General features: G+C 46.3%; 1 protein-coding gene across 2 annotated transcripts in view; it reads left to right on the top strand.

Annotated features, from left to right (window-relative positions):
• LOC146036427 (RNA-binding protein Nova-2-like) overlaps nucleotides 1–8054 on the top strand; it is a 33630-nt gene extending 25576 nt beyond the window's left edge. For both annotated transcript variants that reach the window (XM_083160425.1, XM_083160424.1), the window contains exons 3-4: nucleotides 5197–5363; nucleotides 5608–8054. In XM_083160425.1, the coding sequence (XP_083016551.1) occupies nucleotides 5197–5363; nucleotides 5608–6450 (1010 nt within the window). In that variant the 3' untranslated portion in view covers nucleotides 6451–8054. The remainder of the gene's footprint in view (nucleotides 1–5196; nucleotides 5364–5607) is intronic.
• Nucleotides 8055–20061: the final 12007 nt, after the last annotated feature.

The raw sequence follows: 20061 nt of genomic DNA, 5'->3' as shown, positions 1-20061 counted from the left end.
GTATGAATGCTGTATTCAGCTGTATGACTGGGTGTATGAATGGATGTATGTATGAATGCTGTATGACTGGGAGTATTCAGCTGTATGAATGCTGTATTTAGCTGTATGACTGGGTGTATGAATGCTGTAGACACTGTCTACCAAAGCATCCACAGTCAGTAACTACCAGGTGGGGGCCTACTGTAACTACCCAGTCAGCTGTATGACTGGGTGTATGAGTGCTGTATTCAGCTGTATGACTGGGTGTATGAATGCTGTATTCAGCTGTATGACTGGGTGTATGAATGCTGTATTCAGCTGTATGATGGGTGTATGAATGCTGTATTCAGCTGTATGACTGGGTGTATGAATGCTGTATTCAGCTGTATGAATGGGTGTATGAATGCTGTATTCAGCGGTATGAATGGGTGTATGAATGCTGTATTCAGTTGTATGACTGTGTGTATGAATGCTGTATTCAGCTGCATGACTGTGTGTATGAATGCTATATTCAGCTGTATGACTGGGTGTATGAATGCTTTGTGACTGGGTGTATGAATGTTGTATTCAGCTGTATGACTGGGTGCAAGAATGCTGTATTCAGCTCTATGACTGGGTGTATGAATGCTGTATTCAGCTGTATAACTGGGTGTAAGAATGCTGTATTCAGCTCTATGACTGGGTGTATGAATGCTGTGTGACTGGGTGTATGACTGGGTGTATGAATGCTGTGTGACTGGGTGTATGACTGGGTGTATGAATGCTGTGTGACTGGGTATATGAATGCTGTATTCAGCTGCATGGCTGGGTGTATGAATGCTATAGTCAGCTGTATGACTGGGTGTATGAATGCTATAGTCAGCTGTATGACTGGGTGTATGAATGCTGTATTCAGCTGTATGACTGGGTGTATGAATGCTGTATTTAGCTGTATGAATGGGTGTATGAATGCTGTATTCAGCTGTATGACTGGGTGTATGAATGCTGTAATCAGATGTCTGACTGGGTGTATTCAGCTGTATGAATGGGTGTATGAATGCTGTATTCAGCTGTATGACTGGGTGTATGAATGCTGTAGACACTGTCGACCAAAGCATCCACAGTCAGTAACTACCAGGCGGGGGTGTTCTGTAACTACCAGGCGGGGGGTGTTCTGTAACTACCAGGCGGGGGGTGTTCTATAACTACCAGGCGGGGGGTGTTCTGTAACTACCAGGTGGGGGGTGTTCTGTAACTACCAGGTGGGGGGTGTTCTGTAACTACCAGGTGGGGGTGTTCTGTAACTACCAGGCGGGGGACGTACTGTAACTACCAGGTGGGAGGCGTACTGTAACTACCAGGTGGGGGGCGTACTGTAACTACCAGGTGGGGGGCGTACTGTAACTACCAGGTGGGGGGCGTACTGTAACTACCAGGCGGGGGCGTGCTGTAATTACCAGGCGGGGAAGTACTGTAACTACCAGGTGGGGGGCGTACTGTAACTACCAGGTGGGAGGCGTACTGTAACTACCAGGTGGGAGGCGTACTGTAACTACCAGGTGGGGGGCGTACTGTAACTACCAGGTGGGGGGCGTACTGTAACTACCAGGTGGGGGGCGTACTGTAACTACCAGGCGGGGGCGTACTGTAATTACCAGGCGGGGAAGTACTGTAACTACCAGGTAGGGGCGTACTGTATATACCAGGCGGGGGCGTACTGTAACTACCAGGCGGGGGCGTACTGTAACTACCAGGCGGGGGCGTACTGTAACTACCAGGCGGGGGCGTACTGTAACTACCAGGCGGGGGCGTACTGTAACTACCAGGCCGAAGCGTACTGTAACTACCAGGCGGGGGCGTGCTGTAACTACCAGGCGGGGGCGTACTGTAACTACCAGGTGGGGGCGTACTGTAACTACCAGGCGGGGGCGTACAGTAACTACCAGGCCGGGGCGTACTGTAACTACCAGGCGGGTAGGTACTGTAACTACCAGGCGGGGGCGGACTGTAACTACCAGGCGGGGTCCTATGTCCTCAGCCTTCTCCATGTCCTGCTGCCCCATGTCCTGCCCCATCTCAGATGTCCCCATGTCCTGTCCCAATCTCAGCCATTCCCATGTCCTTTCTCCCAACTCAGCCTTCTCCATGTCCTGCTGCCCCATCTCAGATGCCCCCATGTCCTGTCCCAATCTCAGCCATTCCCATGTCCTGTCTCCAGTTACTGCCCCCATATCATGACCCAATCTCAGCCATGTCCTTGTCCTGCCCCCATGTCCTTCCCCATGTCCTGTCCCCATCTCAGCCATCTCCGTGTCCTGTCCCCATATCTCGTCCCCATCTTAGCCACCACCTGACACCGGGTCCTCTGTGCCGAATGTGCTTCATACCTTGTAGTCTCATCGTACAGTTCCCTATCAGTCACTAATATGTACACCAGGGGGCTGAAGTTGGGGTCGGGGCTGAGATCAGGGTGCTATAGTTGAGGTGAGGGCAGCAATTGGGATAGGGGCTGAGATTGGGGTGCTGTAGTTGGGAAAGGGGCTGAGATTGGGGTACTGTAGTTGGGGGGGGGGTTGCTACGATTTGGGTGCTATAGTTGGGTGAGGGCTGGGATCGGGGTGTTGTAGTTGGGGCATGGGCTAAGATTGAGGTGCTGTAGTTGGGGGCGGTGGGCCGGGATTGAGGTGCTGTAGTTGGGGGCGGTGGGCCGGGATCGGGGTGCTGTAGTTGGGGGTGGGCTAAGTTTGGGGTGCTGTAGTTGGGGGTGGTGGGCTGGGATCGGGATGCTGTAGTTGGGGTGGGGGCTGAGTTTTGAGTGCTGTAGTTGGGGTGGTAGCTGCGATCAGGGTGCAGTAGTTGGGGGGGGCTGAGATTGGGGTGCTGTAGTCACAGTGGAGGCTGTGATTGGGGTGCTGTATTTGGGGGGGTGGGCTTAGATCAGGGTGCTGTAGTTGGGGTTAGGGCTGAGATAGGGGTGCTGTAGTCAGGGTGGGGGCTGAGACTGAGGTGCTGTAGTTGGGGTAGGGGCTGAGATTGGGGTGCTGTAGTCATAGTGGAGGCTGCGATTGGGGTGCTGTGTTTGGGGGGGTGGGCTTAGATCAGGGTGCTGTAGTTGGGGTTAGGGCTGAGTTAGGGGTGCTGTAGTTGGGGGGGCTGTAGTCAGGGTGGGTGCTGAGAATGGGGTGCTGTAGTCAGGGTGGGGGCTGATATTGAGGTGTTTTAGTTGGGGGTGGGCTAATATCAGGGTGCTGTAGTTGGGGGTGGTGGGCTGGGATCGAGGTGCTATAGTTATGGTGGGGGCTGAGTTTTGTGTGCTGTAGTTCAGGTGGGCTGAGATCAGGGTGCTGTTGTTCGAGTGGGGGCTGAGATTAGGGTGCTGTAGTTGAGGGGGGCTGAGACTGGGGTGCTGTAGCCGGGGTGGAGGCTGATATTGGGGTGTTTTAGTTGGGGGGGTGGGCTGATATCAGAGTGCTGTAGTTGGGGTGGGGGCTGAGATCAGGGTGCTGTAGTTGGGGGGGCTGAGATTGAGGTGCTGTAGTCAGGGTGGGGGCTGGCACTGGGGTTCTGTACTTGGGGTGGGGGCTGAGATTGGGGTGATGTAGTTGGGGGGTTGGCTGAGATCAGAGTATTGTAGTTGGGGGGGAGACTGATATTGGGGTGGGGGCTGAGACTGAGTTCCTGTAGTTGGGGGTGGCGGGCTGGGATCGGGGTGCTGTAGTTGGGGTTAGGGCTGACATAGGGGTGCTGTAGTTGGGGGTGGGCTGAGATTGGGGTGCTGTAGTCGGGGTGGAGGCTGATATTGGGGTGTTTTAGTTGGGGGTTGCCTGAGATCAGGGTGCTGTAGTTGGGGGGAGACTGATATTGGGGTGGGGGCTGAGATTAGGATGCTGTAGTTGGGGGTGGTGGGCTGGGATCGAGGTGCTATAGTTATGGTGGGGGCTGAGTTTTGTGTGCTGTAGTTCAGGTGGGCTGAGATCAGGGTGCTGTAGTTCGAGTGGGGGCTGAGATTAGGGTGCTGTAGTTGAGGGGGGCTGAGACTGGGGTGCTGTAGCCGGGGTGGAGGCTGATATTGGGGTGTTTTAGTTGGGGAGGTGGGCTGATATCAGGGTGCTGTAGTTGGGGTGGGGGCTGAGATCAGGGTGCTGTAGTTGGGGGGGCTGAGATTGAGGTGCTGTAGTCAGGGTGGGGGCTGGGACTGGGGTTCTGTACTTGGGGTGGGGGCTGAGATTGGGGTGATGTAGTTGGGGGTTGGCTGAGATCAGAGTATTGTAGTTGGGGGGGAGACTGATATTGGGGTGGGGGCTGAGACTGAGTTCCTGTAGTTGGGGGTGGCGGGCTGGGATCGGGGTGCTGTAGTTGGGGTTAGGGCTGACATAGGGGTGCTGTAGTTGGGGGTGGGCTGAGATTGGGGTGCTGTAGTCGGGGTGGAGGCTGATATTGGGGTGTTTTAGTTGGGGGTTGCCTGAGATCAGGGTGCTGTAGTTGGGGGGAGACTGATATTGGGGTGGGGGCTGAGATTAGGGTGTTTTAGTTGGGGTGGGGGCTGAGATCAGGGTGCTGTAGTTGGGGTGGGGGCTGAGATTGGTTTGCTGTAATTGGGGGGTGGGGGCTGAGATCAGGGTGCTGTAGATGGGGTGAGGGCTGAGATCAGGGTGCTGTAGATGGGGTGGGGGCTGAGATCAGGGTGCTGTAGATGGGGTGGGGGGCTGAGATCAGGGTGCTGTAGTTAGGGTGGGGGCTGAGATCAGGGTGCTGTAGTTAGGGTGGGGGCTGAGATCAGGGTGCTGTAGATGGGGTGGGGGGCTGAGATCAGGGTGCTGTAGTTGGGGGGGTTGGATGAGGTCAGGGTGCTGTAGATGGGGTGGGGGGTTGAGATCAGGGTGCTGTAGTTAGGGTGGGGGCTGAGATCAGGCTGCTGTAGTTAGGGTGGGGGCTGAGATCAGGGTGCTGTAGTCAGGGTGGGGGCTGAGATTGTGGTGCTGTTGTCGGGTGCAGAATGGGGGGGTATGATAGGTAACACAGGAATGGGCAATGCTGGGCACATCAGATAATATAATGTCCTGGATTCTCTGTTCCCTGGGCACAAACTGACTCATATACCTGCTGCAGTAACACGGGGTGTTGGGAGTTGCAATGGTTGCAGTATGTTACGCCGAATCTCCGCTGCCCCCAATAGCAACAAATGTGGCCTTGTTAATATGGAGGTAGAAATGAAACGCCCTGTTTGTGTCTTTGCAGGGACCACAGAACGAGTGTGTTTGGTGCAAGGAACCGCAGAGGCGTTGCTGTCTGTACACAATTTCATCGCAGAGAAAGTGCGGGAGGTCCCACAAGGAGCAGCTAAAAGCGACCTGGGAGTCCTTATTCCCACCCAAAACAATATGAGTGTGGAGCGCGCCAAGCAGGTCTGTGTGGTTCCTTATCATCCCTCCCATACCTGACATTGGGGCAGAGATAAACTGGAGCTAAAGCACCAACCAATCAACTCCCAACTGTCCGTTTTCAACCACAGTTCATTGGCTGGTGCTTTGTCTCCAGTTTATTTCTTCTCCCGGCTTAATACATCTGCCCAGTGTGTACAGAGCAGCCCTATGTACTAGCCACGTTATACACGCAGCATCTAACATGTTTCTCCTAATTCTTTCTCAGGCCAAACTCATTGTGCCCAACACAACAGCTGGTCTGATCATTGGCAAGGGTGGTGCCACTGTGCGGAGCATAATGGAGGAATCTGGGGCATGGGTCCAGCTCTCACAGAAACCTGCAGGACCCAACCTTCAGGAGCGAGTGGTGACAGTGAGTGGAGAAGCTGGTCAGGTGGAACGTGCCATGAGAAGCATCATACACAAAGCACGGGAGGACCCACCTCAGGGCACATCCCATCTCAACATCAGCTACATCAACTCACAGGGTCCTGTGGCCAACTCCAACCCCACAGGGTCTCCTTATGCTGGAGGTTCTGCAGAACCGACCATTGCGCCATTCCCAGCTGCGCCACCAGCTCCACCAGCAATCTCAGGAGGAGACCTCTTGGCAATCTCTACTGCCCTAAATACTTTGGCCAGTTATGGTTACAGCACAGGTTTGGGTTTCAACCCTCTGGTGGGTAGTGTTCACCCAGCAGCCGTCAGTCTGCTGGCATCCTACACTGGGGATGCTGGCCCAGCTCTCGGGATCGGCGGGGGAGGGATTCTCATGGAGAAGTTGGCAGCAGAGACTGTAACAGGCAAGGAGACTCTGGAGATGGCTGTCCCAGAAACACTGGTCGGGGCAATACTGGGAAAAGGTGGTAAAACACTGGTTGAGTACCAAGAACTGACGGGAGCTCGAATCCAAATCTCCAAGAAAGGGGAATTTGTCCCAGGAACGAGGAGCAGGAAGGTGACCATCACTGGACCTCCCGGTGCAACGCAAGCGGCCCAGTATCTCATTGGGCAGAGAGTGGCTTACGAGCAAGGTGTGCGGTCTAGCAACCCGCAAAAAGTGGGGTAAAGAGAGACACGAGGCGGGGAGATTGGTGGGTGCGTGTGGGGGGAAGGGAGGGGAGAACCTGTAGGTGTGAGGGATAGTGGGAGCTTGAACCTTTATGGCAGCAGGACCTGAGAACCAAATACCATAAGGTTCGAGAAACTGATCTGTTAAATATGCTCCTCGCAGGCTCCAGGGCAGAGGGAACGTGTTATATTGTCCCTATAAATGTGAAGATTCCAGTTTGTATCAGAAACAATAGCAATAAGAGCAGACTTTGCACTGAGTGGTCCGAACGTTCCCCTCTCTATAACAGCGGAGGGTGGAATATCGCTGCCATTACCCCCCCGCAGGGTGACATAGATGGTGTGGGCATCTCATGTACCCTTACGCATCCGATTAACCCACAGTTGTGTGCCAAATCCAGTCTATACCTAGAACTAGTGCCAAACCCCCTACCCCCTACCCCTGCACGTAAACCCTTCCCCATAGCTAGGATACCTCTAGGGCTGTAACACAGATCTCAATTCCCTGCTGCTGCTTTCTGGGAAATAATACGCCAAACGTGATATGTCTCTGGATATATATATATATCTCAGTATTGTGTATTCCGGCATCCCATGGGTGGGGTCAGAGGCATACCTAGATGTTCGTAGGCCCCATAGGAAAAGTTTGTAAGGGCCCCCTATTTAGCAGCTGATGGTGATATTACTTACACAGCAAAGATGGGCCCCCTCCAGCTCTGGGCCCCATAGCACCTGCATCCCTTGCACCTATGGTAGTTAGGCCCTTGGGTGGGGTAGTACTGAGCCTCCACCCATCACTAAGAGACCCATTCAGCAACAGTATGTGGAGCTATTTTCCCAATACACCCGTTTACAGCAAATATTATCCAGTGAATGTATATAGGAGGGACCACAGTATTTATGGGGGATTGCGGCAGATTTACCGCCATCTTCAGGAACCTTCTGCGGAAATGGTCTGTGTATGGCGGTCAGTCTAATGCGTGGCACACCGCAGGGACTGGATTCTTTCAGAGCCCCTGCAGGGTGATCCATTCCCCCGATGTGACCCAGGCCTGGATATCGCACCCAGATTCCATTGTAAATGTGATCATTGATAAATGGCCGTTTCAACAGCTTATACTATGGCAGAAACAGTCTGTGTCGGCATGTGGGACACCGTCTATAGCCGTAATCAGCACACCAACTAGATGGGACTGCTCAGTGTGTCTGCACCTTCTGATGTAAGCCATACAGGAGCCTGGGAAAGCTACACCTACTGCAATGTCCTGCACCTTAGCATCTGCTCCGTCGCACAGTCCCCTGGTCCTCTGCACGCCTGGGGTCCTAGTTTGTGGAGGGGTCTCCTGAGAGCGAGGGGCCGAACTGTGTCCCCATGTTGTGCGCTGAGCCGACATCTACACACGCACTTTGTAATAAAGCTCCCATGTGTTTAAAGTTTACATTCTCTAAACAGCTGGTTGCAAGCTATTGTTCTCTGTTATCAACGTGAAGTAGATGGCCTGCAGTGTCTGCTATAGGAAAAGCACATTCCCTATTATTATCACAGGAATATCTCTGATATCATATGCTGTGGCATCGCAGTAAATAAATGACATGATTATATATGTGACTACCCTGTATCTGTGTACTTGGACCACTGCAGCAGACATGGGTCAGGCTGATGGCTGGTGATGTCACTGTGATGTCACTGTGTCACATTGTAGGGATCTGGGTGCTGTACCCTGGAGATTTATACGTGTACATTGTTACTGGTGGCTCCTCGTATCGTGTCGTCTTCTGCCAGGCTCTGCCTCTCATCATTGGCTTTATATTGGTTTCCATGGTGTACACTGCATAGAACCCACTAGATGGAGAACAGGGCGAGAGTCCAGAACTGATGGGGTAACCTGGCACAGGCGCTATCAGTGGCAAACGCAGGATTTTTAGAAGGGGGTTTCCAAATGTAATCCAAAGTCTCCCACTCTGCAGCGCATTGGAGTATGTAGAGGAGTGTGGGGAGCGGTAACAGCCCTGAATATTGGTCTTATTATACACTGGATACTGCATGGAACACAGTATTAATATGTACAGATGGTCTATAGCACAGGCTGTTCCACACATTTAAATAAGATAAGTGGTCAGGAAAAGGTTAAACATATAATAAATAAATACACAACATAATAGAACCAGTGCTGCACTTTCTAATCTCACCCTCTCCTACTCCATGGTAAGGCTCCTGTCTCTTCCTCCTGGCAGCTGCTCTCTGGTCCAGTGCAATGTTTGAGTAGTAGTTAATGTGGTAGAAAAAGCTGGTACACTGGGCATGTGCAGCATCTCCGCTCTGTCCCTTACACTGCATGTTGTGGTGGCAGCTCCGCTCTGACCCTTACACTGCATGGTGTGGTGGCAGTTCCGCTCTGTCCCTTACACTGCATGGTGTGGTGGCAGTTCCGCTCTGTCCCATACACTGCATGTTGTGGTGGCAGCTCCGCTCTGTCCCTTACACTGCATGGTGTGGTGGCAGTTCCGCTCTGTCCCTTACACTGCATGGTGTGGTGGCAGTTCCGCTCTGTCCCTTACACTGCATGTTGTGGTGGCAGCTCCGCTCTATCCCTTACACTGCATGGTGTGGTGGCAGATCCGCTCTGTCCCTAACACTGCATGGTGTGGTGGCAGTTCTATTCATCATATTATACCAGGGCAATTGTCATAAATTAAGGCACTTGACAAGAGGAGCAGGGTTTCCGGGAAACCAGAACCCCCCCCCCTCAGTCTTACAAAGTAATAGAATGTCTGACCAATGTGGTGATGAGAATATCCATTTCTACAGTATGCACTACATCCAGATTACGGTGTTTGGGGACAACACAGGGCAGGGGATTGCATTAGGGGTGAGGTATTAGGGGTCAGGGTATAAGGGGTGTGGCTAAGGTAATAGGGTTAGGGGGCAGGGTTACACTTGCACATACAATGTGGCGGCAGATAAGAACCTCTCGGACCATTTTTTTATGCTTTTGGCAGATGTGATATAAATAAATCAGTATATGAAGTATATCTCAGGATGGTAGCAAAGAAAGTATTCAGGTCACAGTATCAGATATATTAATGAGATGTCACCGTATCAGCTATATATATATATATATATATATATATATATATATATATATATATATATATATATAAAACGAGCTGTCACAGTATCCGATATATATACAGTATATAACGAGATGTCACCGTATCAGCTATATATATATATATATATATATATATATATATATATATATAAAACGAGCTGTCACAGTATCAGATATATATACTTTATATAACGAAATGTCACAGTATCCGATATATATACAGTATATAACGAGATGTCACAGTATCCGATATATATACAGTATATAACAAGATGTTACAGTATCAGATATATATACAATATATAACGAGATGTCACAGTATCCGATATATATATACAGTATAAAATGAGATGTCACAGTATCTGATATCTATACAGTATATAACAAGATGTCATAGTATCAGATATATATATATACAGTATATAACGAGATGTCACAGTATCAGTTATATATACAGTATATAACGAGATTTCACAGTATTATATATATATATACAGTATATAACGAGATGTCACAGTATCATATATATACAGTATATAACGAGATGTCACAGTATCAGATATATATACAGTATATAACGAGATGTCACAGTATCGGATATATATATATACAGTATATCACGAGATTTCATAGTATCGGATATATATACATGATATAACGAGATGTCACAGTATCAGTTATATATACAGTATATAACGAGATGTCACAGTATAAGATATATATACAGTATATAACGAGATGTCACAGTATCAGATATATATATATTGTATAACGAGATGTCAGAGTATCAGATATATATACAGTATATAACGAGATGTCACAGTATCGGATATATATATATACAGTATATAACGAGATGTCACAGTATCGGATATATATACAATATATAACGAGATGTCACAGTATATGATATATATACAGTATATAATGAGATGTCACAGTATCGGATATATATCTGCAGTATGTAACAAGATGTCACAGTATCGGATATATATACAGTATATAACGAGATGTCACAGTATCGGATATATATACAGTATATAACGAGCTGTCACAGTATCAGATATATATACAGTATATAACGAGATGTCACAGTATCAGTTATATATACAGTATATAACGAGATGTCACATGATCATATATATATACAGTATATAACGAGAGTTTGAGATAAATATACACATATAAACGCCTCTCACTCAACACCAGCTTTCGCCAGATTCCAACCCCCCCCACTGGCCCCATCTGACGGGGAAGCGCAAGCATCTCACACACACGCACACCGCCATCACTCGGTGGCGGGGGGCGGAATCCCAGCCCGTTTCCGCTTCAGGGAGACGGGCAGGGTTAGGTGGGGAGCGAGGGGCTGTGGGCACTAATGGGGGAGCGATGGGGAATCCAGTGGCATAACTATAAAATTTGTTCCCCCCTGTCAATTTAGTTTATGGTGTCCCACCTCCCCCCAAAAATCCTGCCTCCTGCTCCTCTCTAACCTGCTTGCCCAGTCATTCACTGTTCTGCAGGGCAGGCTGCTGTGTGAGACACTCTGGTCCAGTGCAATGTTTGAGTAGTAGTTAATGTGGTAGAAAAAGCTGGTACACTGGGCATGTGCAGCATCTCCGCTCTGTCCCTTACACTGCATGTTGTGGTGGCAGCTCCGCTCTGTCCCTTACACTGCATGGTGTGGTGGCAGTTCCGCTCTGTCCCTTACACTGCATGGTGTGGTGGCAGTTCCGCTCTGTCCCTTACACTGCATGATGTGGTGGCAGCTCCGCTCTGTCCCTTACACTGCATGTTGTGATGGCAGCTCCGCTCTGTCCCTTACACTGCATGGTGTGGTGGCAGTTCCGCTCTGTCCCTTACACTGCATGGTGTGGTGGCAGTTCCGCTCTGTCCCTTACACTGCATGATGTGGTGGCAGCTCCGCTCTGTCCCTTACACTGCATGTTGTGATGGCAGCTCTGCTCTGTCCCTAACACTGCATGGTGTGGTGGCAGTTCTATTCATCATATTATACCAGGGCAATTGTCATAAATTAAGGCACTTGACAAGAGGAGCAGGGTTTCCGGGAAACCAGAACCCCCCCCCCCCTCAGTCTTACAAAGTAATAGAACGTCTGACCAATGTGGTGATGAGAATATCCATTTCTACAGTATGCACTACATCCAGATTACGGTGTTTGGGGACAACACAGAGCAGGGGATTGCATTAGGGGTGAGGTATTAGGGGTCAGGGTATAAGGGGTGTGGCTAAGGTAATAGGGTTAGGGGGCAGGGTTACACTTGCACATACAATGTGGCGGCAGATAAGAACCTCTCGGACCATTTTTTTATGCTTTTGGCAGATGTGATATAAATAAATCAGTATATGAAGTATATCTCAGGATGGTAGCAAAGAAAGTATTCAGGTCACAGTATCAGATATATTAATGAGATGTCACCGTATCAGCTATATATATATATATATATATATATATATATATATATATATATATATATATATATATAAAACGAGCTGTCACAGTATCCGATATATATACAGTATATAACGAGATGTCACCGTATCAGCTATATATATATATATATATATATATATATATATAAAACGAGCTGTCACAGTATCAGATATATATACTTTATATAACGAAATGTCACAGTATCCGATATATATACAGTATATAACGAGATGTCACAGTATCCGATATATATACAGTATATAACAAGATGTTACAGTATCAGATATATATACAATATATAACGAGATGTCACAGTATCCGATATATATACAGTATAAAATGAGATGTCACAGTATCTGATATCTATACAGTATATAACAAGATGTCATAGTATCAGATATATATATACAGTATATAACGAGATGTCACAGTATCAGTTATATCTACAGTACTGTATATAACGAGATGTCACAGTATCAGTTATATATACAGTATATAACGAGATGTCACAGTATTATATATATATACAGTATATAACGAGATGTCACAGTATCATATATATACAGTATATAACGAGATGTCACAGTATCAGATATATATACAGTATATAACGAGATGTCACAGTATCGGATATATATATACAGTATATCACGAGATTTCATAGTATCGGATATATATACATGATATAACGAGATGTCACAGTATCAGTTATATATACAGTATATAACGAGATGTCACAGTATAAGATATATATACAGTATATAACGAGATGTCACAGTATCAGATATATATATATTGTATAACGAGATGTCAGAGTATCAGATATATATACAGTATATAACGAGATGTCACAGTATCGGATATATATATATACAGTATATAACGAGATGTCACAGTATCGGATATATATACAATATATAACGAGATGTCACAGTATATGATATATATACAGTATATAATGAGATGTCACAGTATCGGATATATATCTGCAGTATGTAACAAGATGTCACAGTATCGGATATATATACAGTATATAACGAGATGTCACAGTATCGGATATATATACAGTATATAACGAGCTGTCACAGTATCAGATATATATACAGTATATAACGAGATGTCACAGTATCAGTTATATATACAGTATATAACGAGATGTCACATGATCATATATATATACAGTATATAACGAGAGTTTGAGATAAATATACACATATAAACGCCTCTCACTCAACACCAGCTTTCGCCAGATTCCAACCCCCCCCACTGGCCCCATCTGACGGGGAAGCGCAAGCATCTCACACACACGCACACCGCCATCACTCGGTGGCGGGGGGCGGAATCCCAGCCCGTTTCCGCTTCAGGGAGACGGGCAGGGTTAGGTGGGGAGCGAGGGGCTGTGGGCACTAATGGGGGAGCGATGGGGAATCCAGTGGCATAACTATAAAATTTGTTCCCCCCTGTCAATTTAGTTTATGGTGTCCCACCTCCCCCCAAAAATCCCGCCTCCTGCTCCTCTCTAACCTGCTTGCCCAGTCATTCACTGTGCTGCAGGGCAGGCTGCTGTGTGAGACACGATTGGACAGCTGAGCCGTCGCTCAGCTGTCCTGATTTTCTGTACAGTCGGCGTCTGTGAATCCCTGTCCCAGTAGTGTCAGTTACAGATGTCCCCAGTAGTGCCAGTTACATATCATGTCCCCAGTAGTGTCAGTTACAGATGTCCCCAGTAGTGTCAGTTACATATCATGTCCCAGTAGTGTCAGTTACATATCATGTCCCCAGTAGGGCCAGTTACATATCATGTCCCCAGTAGTGTCAGTTACAGATCATGTCCCCAGTAGTGTCAGTTACATATCATGTCCCCAGTAGTGTCAGTTACAGATGTCCCCAGTAGTGTCAGTTACAGATCATGTCCCAGTTGTGTCAGTTACAGATGTCTCCAGTAGTGCCAATTACAGATCATGTCCCCAGTAGTGTCAGTTACATATCATGTCCCCAGTAGTGTCAGTTACATATAATTTCCCCAGTAGTGTCAGTTACAGATCATGTCCCAGTAGTGTCAGTTACAGATCATGTCCCAGTAGTGTCAGTTACAGATGTCCCCAGTAGTGTCAGTTACAGATCATGTCCCCCAGTATTGCCAGTTACATATCATGTCCCCAGTAGTGTCAGTTACATATCATGTCCCCAGTAGTGTCAGTTACATATAATTTCCCCAGTAGTGTCAGTTACAGATCATGTCCCCAGTAGTGTCAGTTACAGATCATTTCCCAGTAGTGTCAGTTACAGATGTCCCCAGTAGTGTCAGTTACAGATCATGTCCCAGTTGTGTCAGTTACATATCATGCCCTCAGTAGTGCTAGTTACATATCATGCCCTCAGTAGTGCCAGTTACATATCATGTCCCCAGTAGTGTCAGTTACAGATGTCCCCAGTAGTGCCAGTTACATATCATGCACTCAGTAGTGCCAGTTACAGATATACCCAGTAGTGTCAGTTACAGATATACCCAGTAGTGTCAGTTACAGATGTCCCCAGTAGAGCCAGTTACATATCATGCACTCAGTACTGCCAGTTACAGATATACCCAGTAGTGCCAGTTACATATCATGTCCCCAGTAGTGTCAGTTACAGATATACCCAGTAGTGCCAGTTACATATCATGTCCCCAGTAGTGTCAGTTACAGATCATGTCCCCAGTAGTGTCAGTTACATATCGTGTCCCCAGTAGTGTCAGTTACATATAATTTACCCAGTAGTGTCAGTTACATATCATGTCCCCAGTAGTGTCAGTTACATATAATTTCCCCAGTAGTGTCAGATACAGATCATGTCCCAGTAGTGTCAGTTACAGATCATGTCCCAGTAGTGTCAGTTACAGATGTCCCCAGTAGTGTCAGTTACAGATCATGTCCCAGTAGTGTCAGTTACATATCATGCCCTCAGTAGTGCCAGTTACATATCATGCCCTCAGTAGTGCCAGTTACATATCATGTCCCCAGAAGTGTCAGTTACAGATGTCCCCAGTAGTGCCAGTTACATATCATGCACTCAGTAGTGCCAGTTACAGATATACCCAGTAGTGCCAGTTACAGATATACCCAGTAGTGTCAGTTACAGATGTCCCCAGTAGTGCCAGTTACATATCATGCACTCAGTAGTGCCAGTTACAGATATACCCAGTAGTGCCAGTTACATATCATGTCCCCAGTAGTGTCAGTTACAGATATACCCAGTAGTGCCAGTTACATATCATGTCCCCAGTAGTGTCAGTTACAGATATACCCAGTAGGGTTTTATCAAAAAAAGAAAGAAAAAAATAAATTTTGGAAACAATGGTTTTCGGAATAATTTGGATAAGGGATATTTGGATGTGTGTGTGTGTGTGTATATATATATATATATATATATATATATACAGTATATATATATATATATATAGAGTCCTCTGAGCTGCTGTGCACACTCCTAAGCTGAAGGGGGGGTGCTCAAGCCACATATATATATATATACAGTATGTATACTGTAGAGTGTTGTGATGTATTGGATCGGCACTCACCCAGCATACAATAGATACGGCTGCAATATTTCACAATATAGAACAGACGGCACCAAGAGTCTTGAGATGCAGAAATGTATGACACATGTAATATAGCCAAGGTTTCGGGGCACACCTTGTTCACCTTGACCCCCGAAACGTTGGCTGTAGTCTACTTCTGAAGGCTTCCAATGCTGCCAATTGTTATATATATATACAAAAGAGTGTCCCTTTTGTTGCGCTGAGTATGGCAGCACTTCTATAGATCATCGCTGTTAATTGAGGAACAAGGGAGTAGATAGAAAACAAAAGAATATAGAAGTGCACTCTATATATATTTTCACCAAATCAATAAAAATAAATATTTATGGAATAATAAATGAAATGTGGACGCATAAAAAAATAATTTATTCCATTTTACAACACGTTAAAAAGTATAAGATTTTCAAAAACACATTTTTGATCCAACACCCAAAAATACTTCAGTTGATAACAGAAACCCTATGCGTTTCGTCCAAGCATGGACTTCACAGAAACATAGAAATATAGAATTTGACGGCAGATAAGAACCACTTGGCCCATCTAGTCTGCCCCTTTTTTAAACATGTTACCTCAAACCATATTTGATCCTTATTTCTTTGTAAGGATATCAATATGCTTATCCCAAGCATGTTTACATTGTACTACTGTATTTGCGTCTACCACCTCTGATGGTAGGTTATTCCACTTATCCCCTACTCTTTCTGTGAAGTAATTCTTCCTCACATTTCCCCTGAATCTTCCTCCCCCCAGTGTCAGTGCATGTCCTCGTGTTCTGCTGCTCCTCTTCCTGTGAAGAATATCTCCCACCTGTACCTTCCTCCCTCTAGTGTCAGTGCATGTCCTCGTGTTCTGTTGCTCCTCTTCCTGTGACTAATGTCTGCCACCTGTACCTTCCTCCCTCTAGTGTCAGTGAATGTCCTCGTGTTCTGCTGCTCCTCTTCCTGTTAAGAATGTCTCCCACCTGTACCTTGTTATAACCCTTGATATATTTGACAGTTTCTATCATGTCCCCCCTTTCCCTTCTCTGCTCTAAAGTATACATATTAAGATCTTTTAGTCTTTCCTGGTATGTTTTGTGATGTAGGCCATGCACCATTTTAGTTGCCCTTCTTTGTACAGTCTCTAATGTATTTATATCCTTCTGGAGATATGGCCTCCAGAACTGGACACAATACTCTAGATGAGGTCGTACCAATGACCTATACAGTGGCATTATTACTTCTTTCTTTCTACTGCTGATACCTCTCCCTATGCAACCAAGCATCTGACTTGCCTTCTTCATTGCTTTGTTACATTGCCTACCTGCCTTTAAGTCCCCTGAAATAGTGACACCTAGATCCCTCTCTTCCTCAGTAATTTCCATTATAGTGCCATTTATACTATATTTAGTCTTTGGATTTCTGAGACCCAAGTGCATGATTTTGCATTTTTTGGCATTAAAGTGTAGTTGCCATGTTCTTGACCATTCCTCTAATCTACCTAGATCCTCAATCATTTGTTTTACCCCTCCTGGTGTGTCTACCCTGTTGCATACCTTTGTGTCATCTGCAAAAAGGCACATTTTACCCTCAGTTCCATTTGCAATATCACCAATAAAGATATTAAAAAGCACCGGTCCAAGTACAGATCCCTGGGGTACTCCACTTGTAACCTTTCCCTCCTTTGACTGTACTCCGTTTACTACAACTCTCTGTTTTCTGTCCTGCAACCACGCTCTTATCCATTCAACTATCTTAGAATCCAATTCCAAGTTTTCAAGTTTATTTACCAGTCTGCGATGTGGGACAGTGTCAAAAGCTTTACAAAAGTCTAGATAAGCTACATCTACAGCCCCACCTTGATCTATTACTTTAGTCACCTAGTCAAAAAAGTCAATAAGATTTGTTTGACATGATCTTCCCCCAGTAAACTCATGCTGTTTTGGATCCTGTAAATTGCTGGTTTTGAGATATTCTACAACTCTTTGTTTTAAGAGTGTTTCCATCAATTTCCCTACTACTGATGTAAGGCTCACTGGTCGATAGTTGCTTACCTCTTCCTTGCTTCCACTTTTGTGCAGTGGGACTACATTCGCTGTTTTCCAGTCCTCTGGGATTACTCCAGTAGCTAGTGACTGGTTGAATAATTCTGTTATTGGTTTTACCAGCTCCCCTTTAAGCTCTTTTAGTATCCTTGGATGTATCCCATCTGGCCCCATTGATTTATCCACTTTCAGTTTTGAGAGTTCTGTGAGGACTTTCTCCTCTGTAAATGTACTTGTCTCTCCCTCAGTTTTCTTACTATACTTGCAACTTAACTGTGGCCCCTTCCCCTCTCTTTCAGCAGTGAATACTGAGCAGAAATAATTCTTAATATTATCTGCTATTACATTGTCCCCCTCAAGAAAACTTCCACTCTCTGTCTTCAGTCTAATTATTCCACTTTTAGTTTTTCTCCTTTCACTTATATACCTAAAAAAAGTTTTCCCCCCTTTACCCACTGACTGGGAAATTTTCTCTTCAGCCTGTGCTTTTGCACATCTGATTACCTTCTTAGCCTCCTTCTGTCTAACAAGATCTAACACCTCTTTGTCCTCATTCTTCTGCGTCTGCTTAAATTTCTTAAAGGCCAACTCTTTTGCTTTCACAATACTTGCTACTTCTTTTGCTAACTCTTTTGACACAAAGTTCTGTTGCTTTTAGAATTGCACTTTTTAATTTTTCCCACTTATTCTGCACTCCTTCCAAGTTCTTCCACTCTATCCCTTATGCTGCTTTCAGACCGCAAAACTGGCTTTGACCCTGTATTTGGAAACGTTTCCAAAAACGGGTCTGCCAGGTAAAACCCCTTTCACACCGTATCTCTTAAACGGTATATTACCGTTTAAGTGCGTTTTTTTTTCGACACTGGCAGACCCGTTTTTGGAAACTTTCCAAAAACAGGGTCAAAGCCAGTCTTCAGCGTGCGCCGCCCCTGCCCCCTCTCCCCCGGGGGTTAACACACACCCCCCCCCCCTGTGCAGCCGGTACCTCCGTTGCGTGATCCGGCACTGCAGTTGGTCGGGAAAGCACTTATGAAAAAAAGCTGACTTTAAGAAAAGTGACTTTCGGAAAATGGCTGCCCCCATACGAAAGAAAGTTTTTTAAAACTGATTTTCCTATGGGGCAGCCATTTTCTGAAAGACGCTTTTTTTCATAAGTGCTTCCCCGACCATACTTCACTGCCGTGATCCACAACGAAGGTACCGGCTGCACGGCGGGTGTCGACACACGCGCCGCGTGGGGGGGTGTCGACACATGCGCGGGGGGGTCGACACGCGCGGGGGGCGCGGGGCGGCGCGGGGCGGCTCCAGTTCTGTGAATATTTAATGAGCGCTCATTAAATATTCCCTGCGCTGAATTTAGGACCCAGCTCATTGGCTGGGTCCTAAATACCGTTTCAGACCCGATTTTGATCCCAAAATACCGGGTCTGAAACGGGTAGGACCCTGCATTTTAACCGGTTTGAAAAAACGGTATTTTCAAACCGGTTAATTGGATCTGCACCTTTCAGACCGCACAGATTACCGTTTTAAAACGGTAAAAAAACGGCAATATACCGTTTCCAAAGTGCGGTCTGAAAGGGGCATTACAGAGTTTCCCATCTCTACAAATCAGCCTCCCTAAAATCTAACACCTTTGTTTTTGTGTGCGATGAGTCAGTCTCTGTCTTTATCAGGGGTAGTAGGAATCTGTTTGGATCTAATGAAGGAGACGATGTTCTCTCACAACCAGAGATGGTGGGTAGTGCTCTTAAAGGCAGGGTGTGGCCAGGGGCGGGCTGGGCTGGGGGGCAGGGTGTGGCCAGGGGCAGGCTGGGCTGGGGGGCAGGGTGTGGCCAGGGGCGGGCTGGGCTGGGGGGCAGGGTGTGGCATACATAGTCACAAAATAGAAGGAATTGCTCCTAATGCCGAAATAATGAGTATTTACTCAAATTCTTTTTGGCTAGGAGATGTCCCTCCTAACAGCTTGTACCCAGAGTTGACAAAAAGTGCATTTGGGCGAATTACAGTAGTCTGTGTAACCAGCCTGGGAGCAAAGAACCATTGGCAAAAAGAATTTGGGTAAATAGTCATTATTCCGCCATTACAGTATCAGATATATATACAATATATAACGAGCTGTCACAGTATCAGATATGCATACAGTATATAACGAGCTGTCTCAGTATCAGATATACATACAGTATATAACGAGATGTCACAGTATCAGATATATATGTACAGTATATAACGAGCAGTCACAGTATCAGATATACATACAGTATATAACGAGCTGTCACAGTATCAGATATACATACAGTATATAACGAGCTGTCACAGTATCAGATATACATACAGTATATAACGAGATGTCACAGTATCGGATATATATACAGTATATAACGAGCTGTCACAGTATCAGATATACATACAGTTTTTAACGAGATGTCACAGTATCGGAT

This window comes from Crinia signifera, chromosome 9 (genome assembly GCF_055691185.1).
Source record: "Crinia signifera chromosome 9, ASM5569118v1, whole genome shotgun sequence".
Lineage (NCBI taxonomy): Eukaryota > Metazoa > Chordata > Amphibia > Anura > Myobatrachidae > Crinia > Crinia signifera.
The sequence above is the reverse complement of the archived record's forward strand: the minus strand, read 5'-3'. Positions and strand labels throughout refer to the sequence as shown.